This window comes from Leishmania martiniquensis, chromosome 33 (assembly GCF_017916325.1).
Source record: "Leishmania martiniquensis isolate LSCM1 chromosome 33, whole genome shotgun sequence".
NCBI classification, from domain to species: domain Eukaryota; phylum Euglenozoa; class Kinetoplastea; order Trypanosomatida; family Trypanosomatidae; genus Leishmania; species Leishmania martiniquensis.
Window position 1 is genome coordinate 1,115,636 of NC_090168.1, and position 18,005 is coordinate 1,133,640.

An 18,005-nucleotide genomic window follows, 5' to 3' on the forward strand; every position below is an offset into this window, starting at 1 on the left:
ATTACACACACGCACACACTCCTCCATCGTCGACCGTTCGAACTTGAACGAGTGCCCACCGTCCAACCTCCTGAGGAATATCTTTCTCAAAGGAGGCGGCCTTTACAGAGTCAGCGCACAGCAAGAACTGCAGAGCCGTATCGGGACATCCAACGTGCACCAACACACCAATCTTCGGTGCGCATCACGAAGCCTGCCTCCGTGTCACCGCCACTAGCTGGGCTTGCGTCTTGCTCCTCTTCAACTCACATCTACATGAGAGGCTAGCTACCAACATAATAGGGCCCGACCGCATCACCTGTTTTGCGCGAACAAGGAGGCTCACCAGCCCACGAGGAGGCCGAAGCGGTGCACGTCTGCGGTGCCACAGATTTGCTCGTGCGGTCTATGTGGACGTGTGCGGCGGTGTGCCTTTGCTGCTACTGCGTCTTGGACTACCTCTGCTGAGTGGTTGTCCACGCTCGGGGCATTCGCCTCCTCTGATCCTTGTGTGCTTCGCCGTCCCGCTTTTTCCGCCGTGTTCGTTTGTTTTTGAACGTCTCTGTTGTCGCTGCAGCGCTGTCGACTCTGTGTGGCTGACGTGACTGTATTGTTCTCTATCCCCTCCCCTTCCCTATTGCAGGAGCTGAGGAGAAGCGAAAGGACGTCGAGGCCGCCGAGGTTCGCTGGGAGTGCTCGAAGGCGTATTGGCTTGGAAGGTTCGGACCGTCACGCGCCACTCCCATTTCCGCTGTAGAAGTGCAACCCCGCTTTGCTGCGTTCCCCTTCACCTAATTTTTATTTCCGCTTTTCTGCCGCGCCACGCGTACCGCTGCTGTTGCTGCGGCCAGAGCCGCCTCATCATCTCATTTTCGCCGGCCTGTGTTGGCTCCGTGCCTTGCGTCTCGCTTCTGCCGCCTTCTCCGCTCGCTCTTCTTTTGATCTTCACCCAGCTCCTCCTTTCCTCCTCACTATCGAGTGCTTCGCGTCAACGTTTCTTGTGGCGCTGTGCGCAGCTGGGTGCGTCTTGCCTGGCGGGCTCTGGCAACAGATCTCAGCGACGCTGCGGGTTGCCTTTCTATCCTCCTCGCGACTAGAGCAGCTCCATCGCTTCCTCGCACTTCTTTCCTTCCCTCCTCTCAAAGTTGACTAGCCTTTGTGCTTGTGTCGTGTATCGGTTACGCGCAGGCCGGTGGTCGTGCAGTCTTCCCTCTTCCCTCTGTTCCCCTTCACTCTTGCAATGGGTCAGGGTAATGGCCGGGAGGAAGGGGAGCAGTCTGTCCAGACTGCCACTGGCGGCGCAGATCGTGGTCTGTCAGCTAGCTTTCCCCCGGCAGCGGAGCACACGGCCTGTCTACCACTTGCTGGCATCGAGGGCTTCCAGATAGTGCGGCTGCTGCCGTGCAGCCCTGCCCACAAGGGCGGCCTCGTTCCCTTTTTTGACATCATCACGGCCGTTGACCATGTTCGTCTCAACTCCAAAGAGGTGCAGGCGCTGCAGTTCTTCAAGAGCTACGTGGCAAATCACTGCAACCAGCCTGTCTGCTTCACCACCTTCAACCTTTACACCCGCGCGTACCGCGACGTCTGCTGCGTTCCGTCGGGCGATTGGGGCGGTGGCGGCCTGCTAGGGTGCAGCATCGAGTGGACACGCGCGGATGCGTGCCCGGAGCGCTGTGTGCACGTTGTCGACGTGTTGGAGGGCAGCCCTGCCGCTTACTCGACCGCGCTTCAGGCGAATCGCGACTACATCATTGGCATGCAGACTGCTCAGGACCCTCTCATCACACTCATTAAGAGCCAGAAGGATTTTTACTGCCGACTGGAGGCGTGGCACGACGAGCAGCGCTGGGCGTTGGAGCGGAAGCAGCGTTTCCCGTATGAGGCGGTGGTGGTGCCTCATGCGCTGCTCTTGCTGGTGTACAATAGCGAGAACAACACGGTTGGGGAGGTGGAGGTGGAGATGGGCACGAACCCTGAGGCTGCTCTGGGGATTAGCGTCGCCACCGGTCTGTTGCACATCATTCCTTCCATCTCCAGCGCCGCCGACCCCGCCTCGAAGGCTTTGCCGCCGGTCATGCACACGTTCATCTCAGATGAGCCCGCCTTGGCAATGCCGGCAAGCGTGCAGCAGCACCAGCAGCAGGCGCTGCAAGACTTCGATTCCTCTCCACCTAATCGAGGCCTTGCGCCGTGCCCCCAAGAGCGGCCAGAGGAGCCTTGCGCCTCATCTGGGAAACCGCCGGCCTCGCTTTCCTCGGAAGGTGCGCTTGGGCGCGGCGTCGCCGCTGTCTCGTCGACCGCGCATGTGACGCGCCCGCCCGAGTCACTGGTAGATTCCTATCAACACCCGTACCCACAATGGCTGCCGCTGCCACACCCATCAATGGATGGGGTCCCCTACCCGATGCCACCGCCGCTCTCCCACAACATCGTCCCGCCTCCACGTGACTGCGAGGCTGGTGAAACTGCCGCCACCGCCGCTACGGAGCAGAAGCTGTTCAACCCTTTTTCAAGGGATGCCTTGCAGGAACGCAGCGGGCTGGAGGGGGCACCGCTGCCTTGCACGCCTGCAGCGGTGGCCGTACACAGCATCGGGCCAACTGCCGGCGTGGTGGAGCAGCCGCACTCATTGCTGCATCCTCCACAGTTGCCCCCGCCCCCAACCGGCTCAACGATAGCTCACGCTCACGCGAACGGCTTTCATAGCGAGGCTGCTACTCCAGCACTGAATCCGCTGCCGTCACCGCCTCAGCAACAGCGGCAGACAGCTATGCCTGTGTTCTCGAGAGAGCGAATGCCCCCTCCACTGAACTTCCCTGTGTTTCCTGGCGCGGCCGCAGCAAAAAGCAAGCCGACGTAGCTGCGGCGCTTCCGGTAAAGAATGCGGTAACCTTTGCGCTCGCGGTGTCAGGCGTGGGCCTGCGCACGCTAGCGCATCAGTCCTCCAGGCCTGCATCGCTGTTCGTGGCGGCTCCGCTGGCCGTTGTGGAGGGTCGACAGAGTGCAAACGAAGCCCTTCTGCGAGACGAGGAGAGGGGGGTGGAGGGGCGTGGGACGAGACGGCACGGCGAAGCAGCTAGCGCCAGAGCAGCCACGAGTGCGGCCGCGAGCGCAATCGGAGAGACAGATCGCACCCGACGTCAGAGAGGCGAAAGGAAAAGGGGAACGAGCGAGTGAGGGGTCACTCGCATCTTTTGCTCTCCGACTCCTGTGGACGGCGATACGTTAAAGAGTTGTTCTCGAGCGCCTTCGAGCACCTTTCGCAGGTCGCGCGCCAGCATGCTGGCGTGCCGCTCCCCCCTTCCGAAAACACTTTGCTCTCTCTCTCCCTCTTGCTGTCCGTCGCGTTCATGCTTGCTGCGTTTGCGTTGCTCTTTCACATTTCAACCCGGGACTGGTGGCAAAGGTGAGCCTCTTTTTTTTTAGCCGCTCGTTCTTCTGCCTTGTCCTCTCATCCTTGTTGCTTACGAACATGAGCACCGCTGCAGTGAGGCGAAGTTTTTGTGCTGGCGTGTAGGCAAGGTAGAAAAGCGGGAGAAGACGGAAAGGGGGGGGCATGGTGAGGGTGTGCTGGAGAGGTTGGGCTGCGAAGCCCTCTTCTTTTTCCTTTGTTGTGGTGCTGGTCCTATGCATCCTAATGCACACACACACGCACACGAAGGACACCACGCGAGCGACTGTGCGATATGCCGATGGGTGCTGACTTCCTCTGCCGCATGATTGGATGTGCATAATGTGCCGTATGTATGTGCTCTCTGCCGGGCCTTTTTTTCCTATGTGTGCGCGCTTGTGCGACGCTGCGCTCATATTTTTCGGTTTCGCTATCCTTCTTGAGAGTGCTTGTTGTTTGGTAGTCACTTCACCGGAAGTGAGAGGGAGTCTGTCGGCCGCGTTGACAGAGAGAGGAGAATGGCGATGAAGCGTTGCTGGCGCTAACGTGCCATCGCACGGCGCCGAGAGGCACCTGCGCACACCAAAAAAACACACAGGAAGAAATGGAGCGCTATGCAAGGCGCTCCCGTGCAGCGACTCTGGAGGGCGCCGCGGTGGATCGAGCGAAGGAATGGCGAGGCAGTGGGCAGCCTTTGGAGTGTGGAGTTGTTGGCAGAATGGAGGCCCTGAAGCGCTGCGAGGCTGCTGCGCACTCAGGGGTGCCCCTGCCTACACGCGGCAACCTGCCCACCTCTCCCACACGCGCCTGTGGTGAGCAGGACGCGATTTTCAAAAGGGCAGCAGTTCCGTGCAGCTGCCGAGAGCGTCCTGAAGGGAGGGCACCAAAGGATAGTTTCGGCCTCTGTCACTGGTGTGTCATGACTTGCACGCATCCGCCCTGGTGGCAGCAGCGGTGGAATGGACGTGATTTTATCGGCCTTTCTCCGAGATCATTTCCTTCGCTACTTTCTGTTTCGCATGGCGTGTCTCCTGTCGCCCTCTCTTTTTCTTGTCGTGTGTTGTTCGAGCCCTTTTAGAACGGGCGGGGCTAGTCTGCGTATGTGTGTGAGTGTGTCTTGGCCTGTCTTGAAAGCGATGCAGCACCCCTCTTAATGCGTGCACGTGCGTCAAGACGGCTGGCTGTGTCTCCTCCCTTCCTCTATTTGCTGCCCACCTCAAAGAAAGGAGAAGGCAAGAAACTTATGCACATGAGCGACTTTGGTGCAGAAAATCTGCGCGGCGTCAGCGTCAGCGACAGCTGTGAGCACTGCGTGGAACGGCGTCTTCGCCACTCTTCACCCTTTCTTCGTCCCCCTCTCCCTTCCCCCCAGCTCTCTCTCGTGTCTTCCTCCGTCTATCTGACAGCACTGCAATCGCCAGAAAACACGCCCAGCCAAAAAGGAAATCAGAAAAGACATTCTCTGTGATCGTCGTCTTCGACATTCTCTCCGACCAACCAAGAGCGCAGGCGAGAAGAGGTGACGTCTCTGTCCCTCTTTTTCTGTGCGTGAGTGGGCCATCCGTAATTTTACAGACTGCGCAGAGTCCATATAAAACTGAGAAGAAAAAAGAAACAGAGACACGTTGATCCCCATACACGCTGAACTAGTTCTTATTTTTTGTTCAGAGAGAATGCGTCGCGCGGTGCACAAGGCGACGGTGGCCTCCGCAATGGCTGCCGTGTCGGCGTCTGGCCTCGTGCGGTCCACGTCTTTGCGAGACGTCTCTCCGGCGTTGAAATGCGTCACCGGTGGTCGCGCTATGGCAGCGGCTGCCCCGCTCACGTGCGCCTATCGCTTCTCTTCTACCGAACAGCCTGCCTCCGCTTCTGCTACGAAGGCTGCGCAGGAGGAGCCGAAGACGGGGGCTGTGAAGGAGAAGCTGAAGGCTGAGACCGTGGAGGCGTTCGACGAGGACGTCATTGTGGAGCCTGCACCAGAAAGTACGAATGCTAAGGTATATGAGGCGGACAGCACGACCAGCGAGTCGGCAGCTGGCTCAGGCGCTACCATTGAGAAGCCTGTCGGTGAGTCGGAGGAGATGGGCTTCAAGACGGAAACCCGGCAGCTGCTGGACATCGTCGCGTGCAGCCTGTACAGCGACAAGGAGGTGTTCATTCGTGAGTTGGTTTCCAACGCCAGCGACGCGCTCGAGAAGCGCCACCTGCTGGAGCTCAGCAACCCCGAGTACGCCCGCGACCCGGACGATGAGGCCCCGTGCATTTCCCTTTCGTGCAACCAGAGCAAGAGCCGCTTCATCATCCGCGATACCGGCATTGGCATGACGCGGGAGGAGCTGACAACGAATCTGGGCACGATCGCTGGCTCCGGCTCGAAGGCGTTCGTGCGCGAGCTCCAGAGCAGTGGCCAGTCCGCCGCCGAAAAGATCATCGGCCAGTTCGGCGTCGGCTTCTACGCGTGCTTCATGGTCGCGAAGAATGTCAAGGTCTACAGCCGCAGCGCCAAGAAGGGCTCGAAGGGCTACCTGTGGGAGTCAGAGGGCACAGGCACCTTCAAGGTGACGGAGTGCGAAGGGGTTGAGAAGGGTACCAAGATTGTGCTGGACGTGAAGGACACGGAGCTATCTTTCTGCACACCGCAGGTCGTTGAGCGGGTGCTGAAGAAATACAGCAACTTCGTCTCCTACGAGATTACCCTCAACGGCGGCAAGGTAAACACGGTTGAGGCGCTTTGGATGAAGGACAAGAACGACGTGACAAACGAGGAGCACGTCGATTTCTACAAGTTCATTTCAGGCTCTTACGACAGTCCCATGTTCCGCCTCCACTACTCCATCGATGCTCCGATGAGCGTGCGTGCGCTGCTGTACGTGCCACAGTCGCACACAGAGAAGTACGGCGGGGGCCGTATGGAGGCGGGTGTGAACCTGTACTCTCGCCGCGTGCTGATCCAGTCAAAGGCGAAGGGTCTGCTGCCGGACTGGCTGCGCTTCGTCAAGGGAGCGGTGGACAGTGAGTCGATCCCGCTGAACGTGTCACGTGAGCATACGCAGGACGGCGGCATGATGCGCCGGCTGAGCACGATCCTGACGAAGCGAATTATTCGCTGGTTCGAGGAAGAGAGCAAGCGCGACCGCAGCAAGTACGAGCGTTTCATTCAGGAGTATGGCCCCTTCCTGAAGGAGGGCGTGTGCACAGACCAGATACATAAAATGGAGCTTGCGAAGCTGCTTCGCTTCGAGACGACCAAGTCTGACATCGACTACCCTTACGTCTCCCTGGATAACTACCGCGATCGTATGCAGCCGAACCAAACGCACATATACTACCTTAACTCGCCGAGCAAGGAGATGGCGCTGCAGTCGCCCTACTACGAGCAGTACAAGGAACACGATCTGGAAGTGCTCATCTGCACTGAGCCGATCGATGACTTTGTCATGCAGCACCTCGACACCTACGCTAAGCACAAGTTGCAGAACATTGAGATGTTCGACGCTAACCTTGACGGCTACGTGCAGCACAAGAAGAAGCTCGACGGGGACAAGAAGGATGACGTGGCAGTCAAGAAGCAGCTGAACGATGTCCAGACCAAGGCGCTCGCTGACTTCATCTCGAAGCGCCTCGTCGGCCGCGTCGGGGTCGTGAAGTCGACGGAACGCCTACGCGACAGCCCAGCCGTCCTGGCGGACCATGAGGCGGCACAGATGCGCAAGATCTACCGCCTGACGGGCCAGGCCGCTGGCCCACAGCCGAAGTACAACCTCCACTTTAACCCCCAGCACCCTCTCATCCGCAAGCTGTACACTTTGTCGCAATCCGAGTCAACCGAGGAGGTGGAGACGGCCGGCCTGTTGACAGAGCAGATCTTCGACAACGCCATCATCGCCGCCGGCCTTCTCGAAGACCCGCGCAGCATTGTGACGCGCCTCAACGCGATCATGTCACGCATGGTGGAGAAGGTACCGGAGCCCTCTGCGGACAAGTAACGGAATCAGCTGAGTAGAGGAATATGTATCGGGATGTTTCTGTGGAAGGGTGGAGAAGCTTCTCTGTACCAGTTTGTCCTCACCCCACCCCCACCCCCACCCCTTTCACCTCCCTTCCCCCGTTCTCGTTCCCCTACCCCTCCCCCTTCGACGTACACACACACACACACAGGCTGGCATTATTTCTACACTGATGGCATAGAGCATGCGCGTTCTTTACAACACAGTTTAAGTGTACCAAAAAAAAGTAAGAGAGTGACGTTGGGGGGAGAGGGAGGGAGGCGCGCCGCAGGGAAAGTGAAGGACTTGATGGAGCGGACGAAGAGACATGAAGAAAACAAAACGACTCACAGATATAGTGGGGACGGAGGTGGGTGGGTTGAGAGAGAGAGGGAGGGAGGGAGAGGGGGGTGGGGTGATGGATTCGAAAAAAGAGGGCAGAAGGAGGAGGAGAAGCGGAGGTGAGGGCAAGAGGACCGTCAATCGAGCGGGATTGGAAAGGGTACGTGGGACATTCAGGCACGAAGAGCGAGAGAGTGGAGGAGTAAATCGGACCGGGCTCTCTGGCGCAAGTGCCAGTTTTGAAGGACTGGGCTGGCTACTGAATCTTTTGCAGGGAAAGAGAGGAACGTGGTGGAGATGCGCGCAAACGCGCAGGCTTGACATGCACTGCACCAGTGACAACTTCCTTCATCACTTGTATGCTTGCACTTCCTCGCTTCTTCGATGCTCCCCCCTTCCCCCCCAGGCTCCTCGCCTTGACACAGACACACAAATGGAAAAATACCGCTTGATCCCTTCCTGCACATATTTGTATCGCTCCCCCTCACCTCCTCCTCTTCCCGGTGTTTTACTTTCTCTTCTCTCATTTGTTTCTCTTGCGCAGCCGCCGCGCGTTAACGTTTGTCTCCACCACTAACACAGATATGCTCACAGAAGGCGTCCGATTGGCTCTCCCTCATTTTATTTCCTCCTTCGTTTTGCCTTCTGTTTTGTCCCCTTCTGCGTCCTCTCGCTCAGGTGCTCCCATGTAGAGAGGGGTGAGGATGCCGCATCCACGACACCGCCGTCTCTTCCTCCCTCCCTCCCTCTCTTTCTCTACCACCACCGCCCACCCCTATGCATCTACCCATCCCCCGCCTGCGTGCGCGTGAATGGGGAGGGGGAGAGAGGGGGCATCTCGAGAGCGATGCCGTAACAAGACACGCGTTTCTCCTATTTATTTTGTTTGTCTTCACCGGAATAAGCGGAAAGGGCGCAAAAAAAAAGAGGAAACAGCGCGGACAACAGAGGCGAGACAACATCAAAAAATGCGCCGCCAAAAGGGGAGCGATGGATATGGGCGGAACGGAAAAAGAGCGTTCCGGCCGTGGCATGCGGCAGGGAACCCTGCAAGGCACGCATCCAAACGCGTGGCAGGCTCCTCTCCATCGCACACTCGAAAGCGCAGAGGGGGTAGGCTGAAGGCGAGCATTTGCGCCGGGAAACATGCAGCGTCCAACATCTCTGATGTGTGTGTGTGTGGGTGTGGGGTGTCCCATCTGGTGTGCGCCTCTCCCTCTGTCGGCTGATTCCGCACAGCGCGACCGCTATTGTTCTTCTGAACGCGACAGTGCTCACCCTTTCACTCCCCCTCGCCTTAACTGGCCGAGGTCGACATGTCTTCTCTGCTCTTCGGGCAGTTTCTCTGCGTCTCCCTTCCTCCCCACTCCTCACTCTCTTTCTCCCCTCACTCGGAGTCGGGCCCTGGTACGTATTTGGTGCCCTCTCACCACCGCGCGTGGGGTGCGTGCATCATTTTCTCTTTTTTTGTGGTTGGTCTTTCCGGCAGCGTCACTGGGTGCTTTGCCCGCCTACACAGCTCGTCTCTCTCACACACACACCCTTTCGCTTTCACCACCTGGCAACGTTAGGATGGGCGGCCACTCCAAAAAGAGCGGTAAGGGTGGGGGCGGCGCGCATGCGCAGAGGGCTCGTCAGCAGCAGCGACAGGGCCAGGGAAAAGCGCTCAAGAAGGACCTTGGCGTGCCTAACCTAAAGAGTGTGGCACAGCGCCTGAGGCAAACAGCGCAGCGGCGCACGCATAGCGTCTTGAGCATTCCTCACACTCCCAAGGCCGAGGACCTCAGCGCCTCTCGGCTAAGCAGTAGCGGGGGGAACTGTGCAGATTTTGGCTTAGCCGACCGCACGCGCGGGCGCGGCGCTCTCGGGGGAGGCAGCGTCGGCTCTCACATTCGTCGCAAAGCATTGCAGCAAGCGGCTCAGGGCGAAGATACCGCTGGCCATGCTGAGTCCACATTAGCGAACCGCCGTCGCGAGCTACTGACGCTGGCGCTGCGTACATCAGAGAAACTGCGCAACTACGAGGCTCCGATGCAGCTGCACCGCCAGGAAGGGGCCAGCAAGAGCGGCGCTGAGGAGGACGACGTGTGGCAGGAGGATACGACGCGCCGCGGCCAGGATCGCTCGCTGCGGCGTTTCTTCAAGGAGTTTCATCGCGTCGTCGAAAACTGCGATGTGCTGCTGCAGGTGCTAGACGCCCGAGACCCGCTCGGCTGCCGGCTCACTCAGCTCGAGAAGAACATCCGCTCCACGTATGGCGAGGAGCGGAAGAAGATAGTGATTGTGCTCAACAAGGCGGACATGCTGCCCTCAAAGGAGGTGCTCGATGCGTGGATCGACTACTTTGAGCAGCAGGAGCAACTCATGTGCATTCCGTTTGCAGCCACCGCCAAGGGCTCTTTGATGCAGACGTACGTTGCGAACCTGTTTCGACGCCTGCGCTCACTGGCTCGCAGCAGCGCGACAGGCGAGCGCAAGGCTATCGTTGTCGGTGTCATTGGCTACCCCAACGTAGGGAAGAGCTCTATCATTAATGCGCTGAAGCGTAAGCACGTCGTCGGCGTTGGTAACGTGCCCGGGTTCACGACAGGCAACACGGAAGTGGAGCTTCGCTCTGACATTCGCGTGATGGACTGCCCCGGCGTGGTCACCCCCGGTGAGGACAACGGCGACGTGGTCCTGCGCAATGCGATCCGGGTGAGCGAGCTGACGAACCCGTTTCTGCCAGTGCAGCGACTCCTGCAGCGATGCACGGCCGTGCAGCAGGCCGATGACCACGATAACGCCGATGTCGCCGCGCATCAGGCACTACGCAACCGTGGGCTGCACCCGCTGGCTTTGTTCTATGGCATCAGCCCGTTTTCTGAGAATGACGTGATGGACTTCATTCACCAGGTTGGCTTGCGCCGCGGCCGCCTTACGCGCGGTGGCGAGGTGGACGAGGAAGCTACAGCGCGCATGATCCTCACCGACTGGAACGATGGCCGCATTCCGTATTACACGTATCCGCCTGCTGTGGACGAGCTCTTCCTGCGGAGTAGCGACGCCTACCGCGCCGTGAACAGCAGCAGCCTCGGTGGTATCGCCGAGGAGGACGGCTTGGAGCCGGAGCTAGTAGCGGCAAAGGCGCGCGGTGTCACGCTTGATGGGCTGCCCACGTTTCACCTTCACATGGCTATGATCGATCAGCAGAATTCAAAGAAGCGGTGGAAGCAGAGCGACGTGCGGTGTGACGACCCTGAGGATGACGATGGGGACGAAGTGCTTTAGTGCGGTCTCGCTGGCGCAGGTATGGAAGGACGCCGGGAGGAAGGAAGGTGTGGCCGATGCCGATGCCTTATGCGTATGTGCATGTATGCACACGTGTGGGTGTGTCGCTTTATCTTTGCTAGTCTGAGCGGCAACGCACCCACTAAGAGAGGTGTGGGGCTGGCGAAGGAGCTCGAGCGGCGTGCGTGTTGGTCTTGGGAGAACGCAGAGGAGAGGTACAGAGGTAGAAGATGCATAAGCCCTAGTGTTTTCGTGTTGCCTCTTGTCCTGTACTCTTCACCCCCTCCCCCATCCAAATACACTCACACACACACACATACAGACTGGTCTGCTCTCTCTCTTTCCCGTTAGTCTTTTTCTGCATACCCAAGGCGAGGAAAGAAAGGTACTTCTGCCAACGCCTGCAGAGCGCATGCACACACGTAGGCGTGCCTTGCATGATCACGCCTGACTCAACGTTAAATTTATAATGCACGTACGCAACCAACAAGAGTACACTGGAACTGAGGCTGTCGTAGACGTTCGGCAGCATGTGCACGGATTACGGCAGATAGTGGGGATCTCATCTGTCTACGCGCGTGTGCGTGCCGAACGGGTACGCCTCTGTGGGGCAGGCGTGGCACACAGCATAAAGCCTGGCGATGTCTTCGATCCTTTTTGCTGCTCGTCATCTTCTTGGCTCTTTCGCCGTAGGCTAGCGGGCTATCGCGCTGCGGGCGGGCTGTGGTGCGTCATCTATTTCCACTCCGTCATCTAACCCACTGTCCACATGCGCGCCAAGGTGGAGGTGAGGTGGTTCGGATGCGGGGGTGAGGAGGGAGGGGTGGGGTGCACCACAGCGCGATTTTCCTGCCGTTTTGCTATCACCTTTTCTTTTCATTCGGGGGATGGGTGCCACTGCTGCTGCTGCTGTTGGTGGCGGCGGTGGTGGTGGTGACGGCGTGACATGGGATCTTCTGCCACAGGTGCGCGTATCCTGCGGCCCATCTCGCATGATATCTATTTCAAATTTACCAGGCTCTTCGCTTCTCACCGCAACCCGCACACACGCATATACACATCTACATACATTATATATATATATACATATACGCACACATCCGCGAAAAGCAGCTGTGCGACTCGCAGACGGGCCGGTGACGAGTGGTGCCGTGCGCTCTCGTCTCCTTACGATTCCTTCACATAAATATTTGCGCATCTCCTCCCCTCCGACGCACGCTGGCCAGGCGCGGCTCTCGCGCATCGACAACGCATACGGTATCCCCGCTTCGAAGCACCTTCATAGGTGACTCCCCCAGAGTCGAGCGGCATTGCACGGCCGACTTATCAGTGGCGGCGTCCTCTTCTATTTCTGGGGCGGAGGCCCCTGGAACCTGAGACGGAGTGGCTTCGCCGAGACGCCGTGCCACGTAAGCGTGTGTACGATGTTTCACGACGCGCCGGTTGAAGCGGTTGTGGGGGTTCATCGTCACCGTCAGCGATTCACCGGCGCAGCATTCGGAGACGTCGCTGAAGACAAGGCTGCTCAGCTCATCATCGATGGCTACCAGCTCCACCATGTCACAGACTTTGTACTGACCGGGACAACTGATAACAATGCGGAAGCCATGGTGCCTCAGCCAGCAGATCCCGTGACCGAGTCCTGTGGGGGGGCTACGCCATCGTGTGGCCGGTGCTGCGTTAACACCGCCGCTGTGCCCTCTGGACGAGGTTACCCTTACATGCGTGTCGCCTTGCAGTTTCCAGACGAGTTGCTGGGTGATGCAGTGGCTGTGGTGCATTGCCTCCATAGCCTCATCACCAGGGATGGGCGTTACGCTGACGCGATACGCCTCAAAGAGGCAGAGGGCGACGCCAAGGGCGAGCTGCACGGCCTCAACGCCGGCGCACTCTATCCTCTTCGGCCACAAGGACCTGCAGCGCCTGGCGCAGCCGCACAGCTTCGCCCTGCTACGATGGACAACCCCCACTGCTCCACGAGCGCGATACGCTTGTTTGTTCTGGCCGACAACACCTTCGGAAGCTGTTGCCCTGACGAGATCACCGCTCAGCACTATTCGGCCGACTGCATTGTGCACTTTGGTGACGCGTGCATGAGTCGCTCCACACGCCTGCCGGTCTTATATGTTCACCCAGTGTTTCATTTCCATGCACTGGCCACTAACGCTGTGAGCGGCGGCGACGGTGCACGGGCGCTGCTGGATGCTGAGGCGACCGTAGTGCTGGAGGTGGTGCAACGCGTTGCATCGGCCATTCACCATCGGCTTACTGACTGGTGGGCCACGAAGGCGGAAGCAACCAGAGCCTCTGCCGGAGCGCCTTCCCCATTATGTCCCCGAATCGCCATTGTGGGCGCCTACTCTGCGAAGGCCATCGTGCAGGCAGCTGAGCGTCGCTGGAGCGCCACGGGCGATCCAAGTCTTCTAGTCGAGTGGCCCGTCTTCGAAGAGCGCAGTCTCTTGGCCGCGGCTGAGCTGGAAAAGTCGCACAGCCCGAGGTCCACTGAGAAGGCTCATGCCGCCGGCGATTTCCAGGGCGAGGGCTTCTGGGTCGTGAGCGGTGTCCGCTTCCCGCGCCTGTCCGCATCGCCGTCGCCAACGCCATCCAACGAGGTGCAGTACCTGCTGTTTATTGGCGGGGCGGACTCTTCGGCGCTAGTGCACGTGCTGGCTGCCGAGCGCTACAACCAGTTCCATTACAGCGAACTATGCCGCGAGTACCTAGAGTGGGACGACGGTAATACGATGAACAACGTGCCTGTCGTCTGCGTATTGGATGATAACTTCGGCGACATGCCAGCGACGAAGGAGTACCTGCACAGCGCCGTCAGGTGCCTTGCGGAGGACGGCTCTGCTTCCTCTGTGTACCTCGAGCTGACAGATGCGGTGCAACAGTGGGTGTCTGCCACGTTCGCTGACGGCGTCGCTGCGGCTCTCGCCACCAAAGAGTGTGTGCGAGCTCAGCAAAAGTTGCAGCGCCGCAGTAGACAGCGTGCATTTAACATCGAGTCCGTGCGGGCCAGCTCCGCCATTGGCATCCTTGTTGCATCACTCGCAATCGAGGGCTACTATGAGGTGACGCAGCAGCTCCACCAACTGATTCGGGCTTACGGGAAGCGCAGCTACGTCATCTATGTTGGCCACCTGAACGAGTTCAAACTGGCGAACTTTGCCGACACACTCGACTGCTTTGTAGCAGTGGCCTGCCCGTACAGTCAGCAGAGCCATTTTCCTGAGAAGGAGGATGGCTTCATGAAGCCCATCGTGTCGCCGGCCGAGGTGCTTGTTGCGTTGACGAGTGCTGACGACGACGCAAGGGTAGAAGACCAGTACGGCATGGCGGCCGTCTACACAGCCTCCTTCCCAACTGTGCTGCAGGCTCTCAAAGACGCTGTGCAGGCGCGGCGAAGTAAACTGGAATCTCGTGCAAGTGGCACAGAAGCTTTCACGGCGCAAGGGCAGAATGGTGAGGATGAACGGTGGGCGTCCAGCGGTGCGCTGGTGCGCACCGGCACCGGACGCAGTGGCGGCGCCTTGGTTGAGCAGTCGTGCTCTCAGGGCGCGCTTGCCCGCCTGTATGACCGCGAGTACGTCGGCCTCGACCCTCGCGTGGGGCAGACGCCGGTTCAGCCGGAGGTGCTGGAGGGTAAGCACGGCATCGCGCGTGGCTATGCAAAAGAACGGCAAGGGCAGGAAGGTCAGCCACCAGGGTCGCTGTGATGTATGCCGCTCATCTTCGGTTCTTGGCATGGGACGCGTTGCACTGTGCAGTACTTGTGATTGCCGTTCTTTACACACAGACATATATATATGTATTTGTCTGCTAAGCTATAACAAACACAGAGTGAATGAGAAAGCTGAAGGGGGGCGCTGGCGACTACTGGGAACCTGCCAGCCAGGCAAGAAAGCGGTGTGCATCAAGGCGCGGTGAGTGATCAGACAAGTGAGCGCATGGTAAAGCTGAGGTGCTCGTTGATGCACACATGCGCGAGACCCCTGATGAGGACCCCAAGTCGGTGATTTACATACAAGGTGGAAGAAAAAAAAGGAATAGGCAAGAGAGAGAACCGCCTGAGGTTTTCCTCGCTTGACGCACTGCCATTGTGGCGGCGCCGCTAACGCACACAGCCTTTCTCTATCGTGCACGATGCGTTTCCTGATGTGAGGACTCTCGCATCAACCGCACGCAGACAGGTGGGCGCCGGTTTGTGCACCCGAGCCCTGTCCCTACCCACCATCGCTGGCTTCTGCTCGTTTCCTGTTCTTTTTTATTCTCTCTCCCCCTCCGATCACGACGCGCCTTTCGTTTCCCTAAGCGGCTGCCGAGGATCGTTCGTTTCCGCCTTGCCGATGGACTTTGGGGAATTGGAGGATCCGCCTCTGGACACCGCGGAGTCGCAGAGACTCGCGAGCGGCGGAGCATGGTGTATGTGACGATGCGGCGCCCCAGGCTCAGGCATCGATGAGCGGCCCACTGCAAGGCTCTCCGCGCGCACTGCTACACCTCCCCGCATCAGCGTCGAGAGGCAGCGCTGGAAAGGGTGTTTCTTCATGGAATCATCAGCAGCAGCCTCACCTCTCGTGAATCCAACAAGGGGGCTCTGCCTGTTTGTGCGCGCGACAACTAGGCAGCCGCTCGGTGCAGTCTGAACGGCCTAGTGAGACGGCCGTTCGCAGCGCTCGCAGCGAAATCCACGCAGTCTCGGCAAAACAGGAGGCAGGGCCGCGATTGCTATCGCAGTGCAGGCCGCGAGCCCGATCATGGAGCACGGCGAGAGCGAGCGCCGCTCGGTCACCTTATCCGAACAGCGCTCATGACAGCAGTGCTCGATGCTGCCCCTCGCACCGTGCTGCCACACCGAAAGCGACGCTGATGATGCCCGCTAGCGGAGCCGCTGCGCCAAGCCGGCACCGGCTCAGTGACCTTCTATTTGAGGCGAGGAAGAGGTGCTGGCGCTGCCTCTGCTCTCCCTAACCGTGGGCCTAGCGGCTTCCCTGTCGCCCGCGCAAGCGGTGGGGGTGTCGGCGACGCCCTCTTCCAACCCCCTGACAAAGCGGTAGGCAGCGCTAGTGGTGCAAACGAGAAGTGCTGCTCTCACTGCAGGGGGGCAGAAGAGGTGCTTTCTCGCTGTCCCTGCAGGCTTGCCCGATACTCCTGCACGCGCGCAATGGCCCTTTCACAAAACGATCTGCGGCCATGCCGTTCGCGCCATTCGGCCACCGATGCGGCGTTGTGACTGGTGCTTCCTCTCCGGTAGCGACGGGGGGAGGGCAGCGATTTATCCGCTTCCTCCTCTGGGGCATCGCTCGCAGTCTCAGCGGACGCCTCAGTGAGGCGGCACATGTCTTCTCATAACTGCCCCCGTGTCTGCGCCTGGCCAGAGAAGCCGCATGCAGGTGTGAGTAGCGACTCTGATGCTTCCACGACTCTCGACCAGAACCGCCAGGTTACATTGGCAAGCGTCGAGCTGCACCGCTCCAACGCCTCGCACAGCGACCTCTACCCCACGCCGTCGCTTCCGGTGCCGACATGAATGCCGCCAATTACGGCGTGGGGTCGGCGCGGCTGAGCGCGTGCGGCACCCGACACCACGATCGCGCTGCCAACTCACTCTACCGCAGCCTGTACACCTGCACCACGGCGACGCTGCAGCACGCGCCTAACCCCTTATTGGACGCCGCTAGTCTTAGGCGTTTGCGGCCGCTGCGACACAACCAGGCGGAAGGCCCCCATAGCGGAGTTGCTGACATTGTCTTTCGACGCCAGCATTACGGGCCCTCCTTGCACACCGTCCAGAATGTATATTTGAGTCGCGCAGGCGAATCGGAGCACGGCGTCCGCAGCACCTCTACTGTGGGTGGCGCAGCTGCCCGAGATCGGCGGGGGGTGGTTGCGTTTCTGCTTGCATCACGCCAGGCGGCCGAGCAAAGAAGAAGTGGAGGCTCGGGTGACGCACCTTGAGGCGTTTCGTCTGGGCTGCGATGAGCTTCGCATGCGCCTCCTTCACAAGAGTGAAGAGGAGGAGCGTATGTCCATCTTGGAGGAGGAGGTGCTTTGGTGCGTCCTGACAGGCAATCCTGTCTGGGAGAGGTGGACGCTTGAGCTGCAGAACTTTTGCGAAGCGAGAGAAGGAGCGTTGCGTGTTGTCTGAGGCAAACGCAGCCGGCGGCGGAGCGCTTCTTACCGTCTCTATGTAGGCTTCTTGGCCACTTAGTCTGGGGGTGCCTGTTGTAGGCGCTACGTGGTAAACCGCCAGCGGCTCGCGCTTCTGTTTGGCACAATCGCTGCGGCTGTGCTCTCCTCGCACCTGCCGCAGCCTCTCAAAAGCGAAACACATGGAAAAAGGGTCGTGACTTCATGACAGGTGAAAGGCACCTCTCCCCCTCTTGGCCACTTGCCCGTGGGCCCTCCCACGGCGCGCACGATATATTCCCATACTGGAGGGCATCCACAATTGTACACAGCGTCTGATCTGTGACGCCCCCTCCCTTCCTTCGCCCTTCCCACCCGCTACTTCTTCAGCGTTCTATGCGGGCAAGGCGCATGCCTCTTTTCTTCGACTGTCGGCAGCTCTGTCCCCGCCTCTCTTCCCACCTGACTTTCCTTGTCCGACGAACCCTCTCTCTTCCTGCCGTGGCCGCTCCCTTCTTTCCATGCCATCAGTCGTTGCGCAGCGTCCGTCCATGAAGGATCACACATACACACACATACACCGACAACCTCGCCCTCTCTCCCCACCGCCTTGAAGCGTCGCCGCATTCCCTGCAGGAAGCATCTATATCTATATATATATAGATGTAGCCCCGCTACAGTCTATACCCGCACCTTTCTTGGCTTCGTTTTCTGTCTCTCCCTTCCCTCTTCATTTTCTCCTCCTCCTCCTCTCATCTCAGTCGCTTCTTCTCATTATCTCTCTCCCTCGTTGTCGCGCTCACGTTCCCTGTGACTACTGTCATTGGCATCACTCTAGTCTGCAGTGCATTTTGCTCGTGTCGCTGCACCTTTTTTTTCTGCTTCCCCGCTCTTCTGCAGCG

At 59.2% G+C, this 18,005-nt stretch overlaps 4 protein-coding genes across 4 annotated transcripts; all 4 read left to right on the forward strand.

Moving 5' to 3' along the window:
- Positions 1-1,219: 1,219 nt before the first annotated feature.
- Positions 1,220-2,842, forward strand: LSCM1_02746 (uncharacterized protein; the record flags this gene model as incomplete). Its single annotated transcript, XM_067320321.1, has 1 exon — positions 1,220-2,842. One exon carries the CDS (start codon positions 1,220-1,222, stop codon positions 2,840-2,842), a length of 1,623 nt encoding a protein of 540 aa, XP_067175696.1.
- A 2,204-nt stretch (positions 2,843-5,046) lies between these two features.
- On the forward strand, positions 5,047-7,359 carry LSCM1_02747 (uncharacterized protein; the record flags this gene model as incomplete). The annotated part of the gene is made up of 1 exon (XM_067320322.1): positions 5,047-7,359. The coding sequence occupies one exon, from the start codon at positions 5,047-5,049 to the stop codon at positions 7,357-7,359; it is 2,313 nt and encodes a 770-aa protein (XP_067175697.1).
- Positions 7,360-9,273: 1,914 nt separating this feature from the next.
- On the forward strand, positions 9,274-10,971 carry LSCM1_02748 (uncharacterized protein; the record flags this gene model as incomplete). The annotated part of the gene is made up of 1 exon (XM_067320323.1): positions 9,274-10,971. One exon carries the CDS (start codon positions 9,274-9,276, stop codon positions 10,969-10,971), a length of 1,698 nt encoding a protein of 565 aa, XP_067175698.1.
- A 1,424-nt stretch (positions 10,972-12,395) lies between these two features.
- Positions 12,396-14,690, forward strand: LSCM1_02749 (uncharacterized protein; the record flags this gene model as incomplete). Its single annotated transcript, XM_067320324.1, has 1 exon — positions 12,396-14,690. One exon carries the CDS (start codon positions 12,396-12,398, stop codon positions 14,688-14,690), a length of 2,295 nt encoding a protein of 764 aa, XP_067175699.1.
- Positions 14,691-18,005: the final 3,315 nt, after the last annotated feature.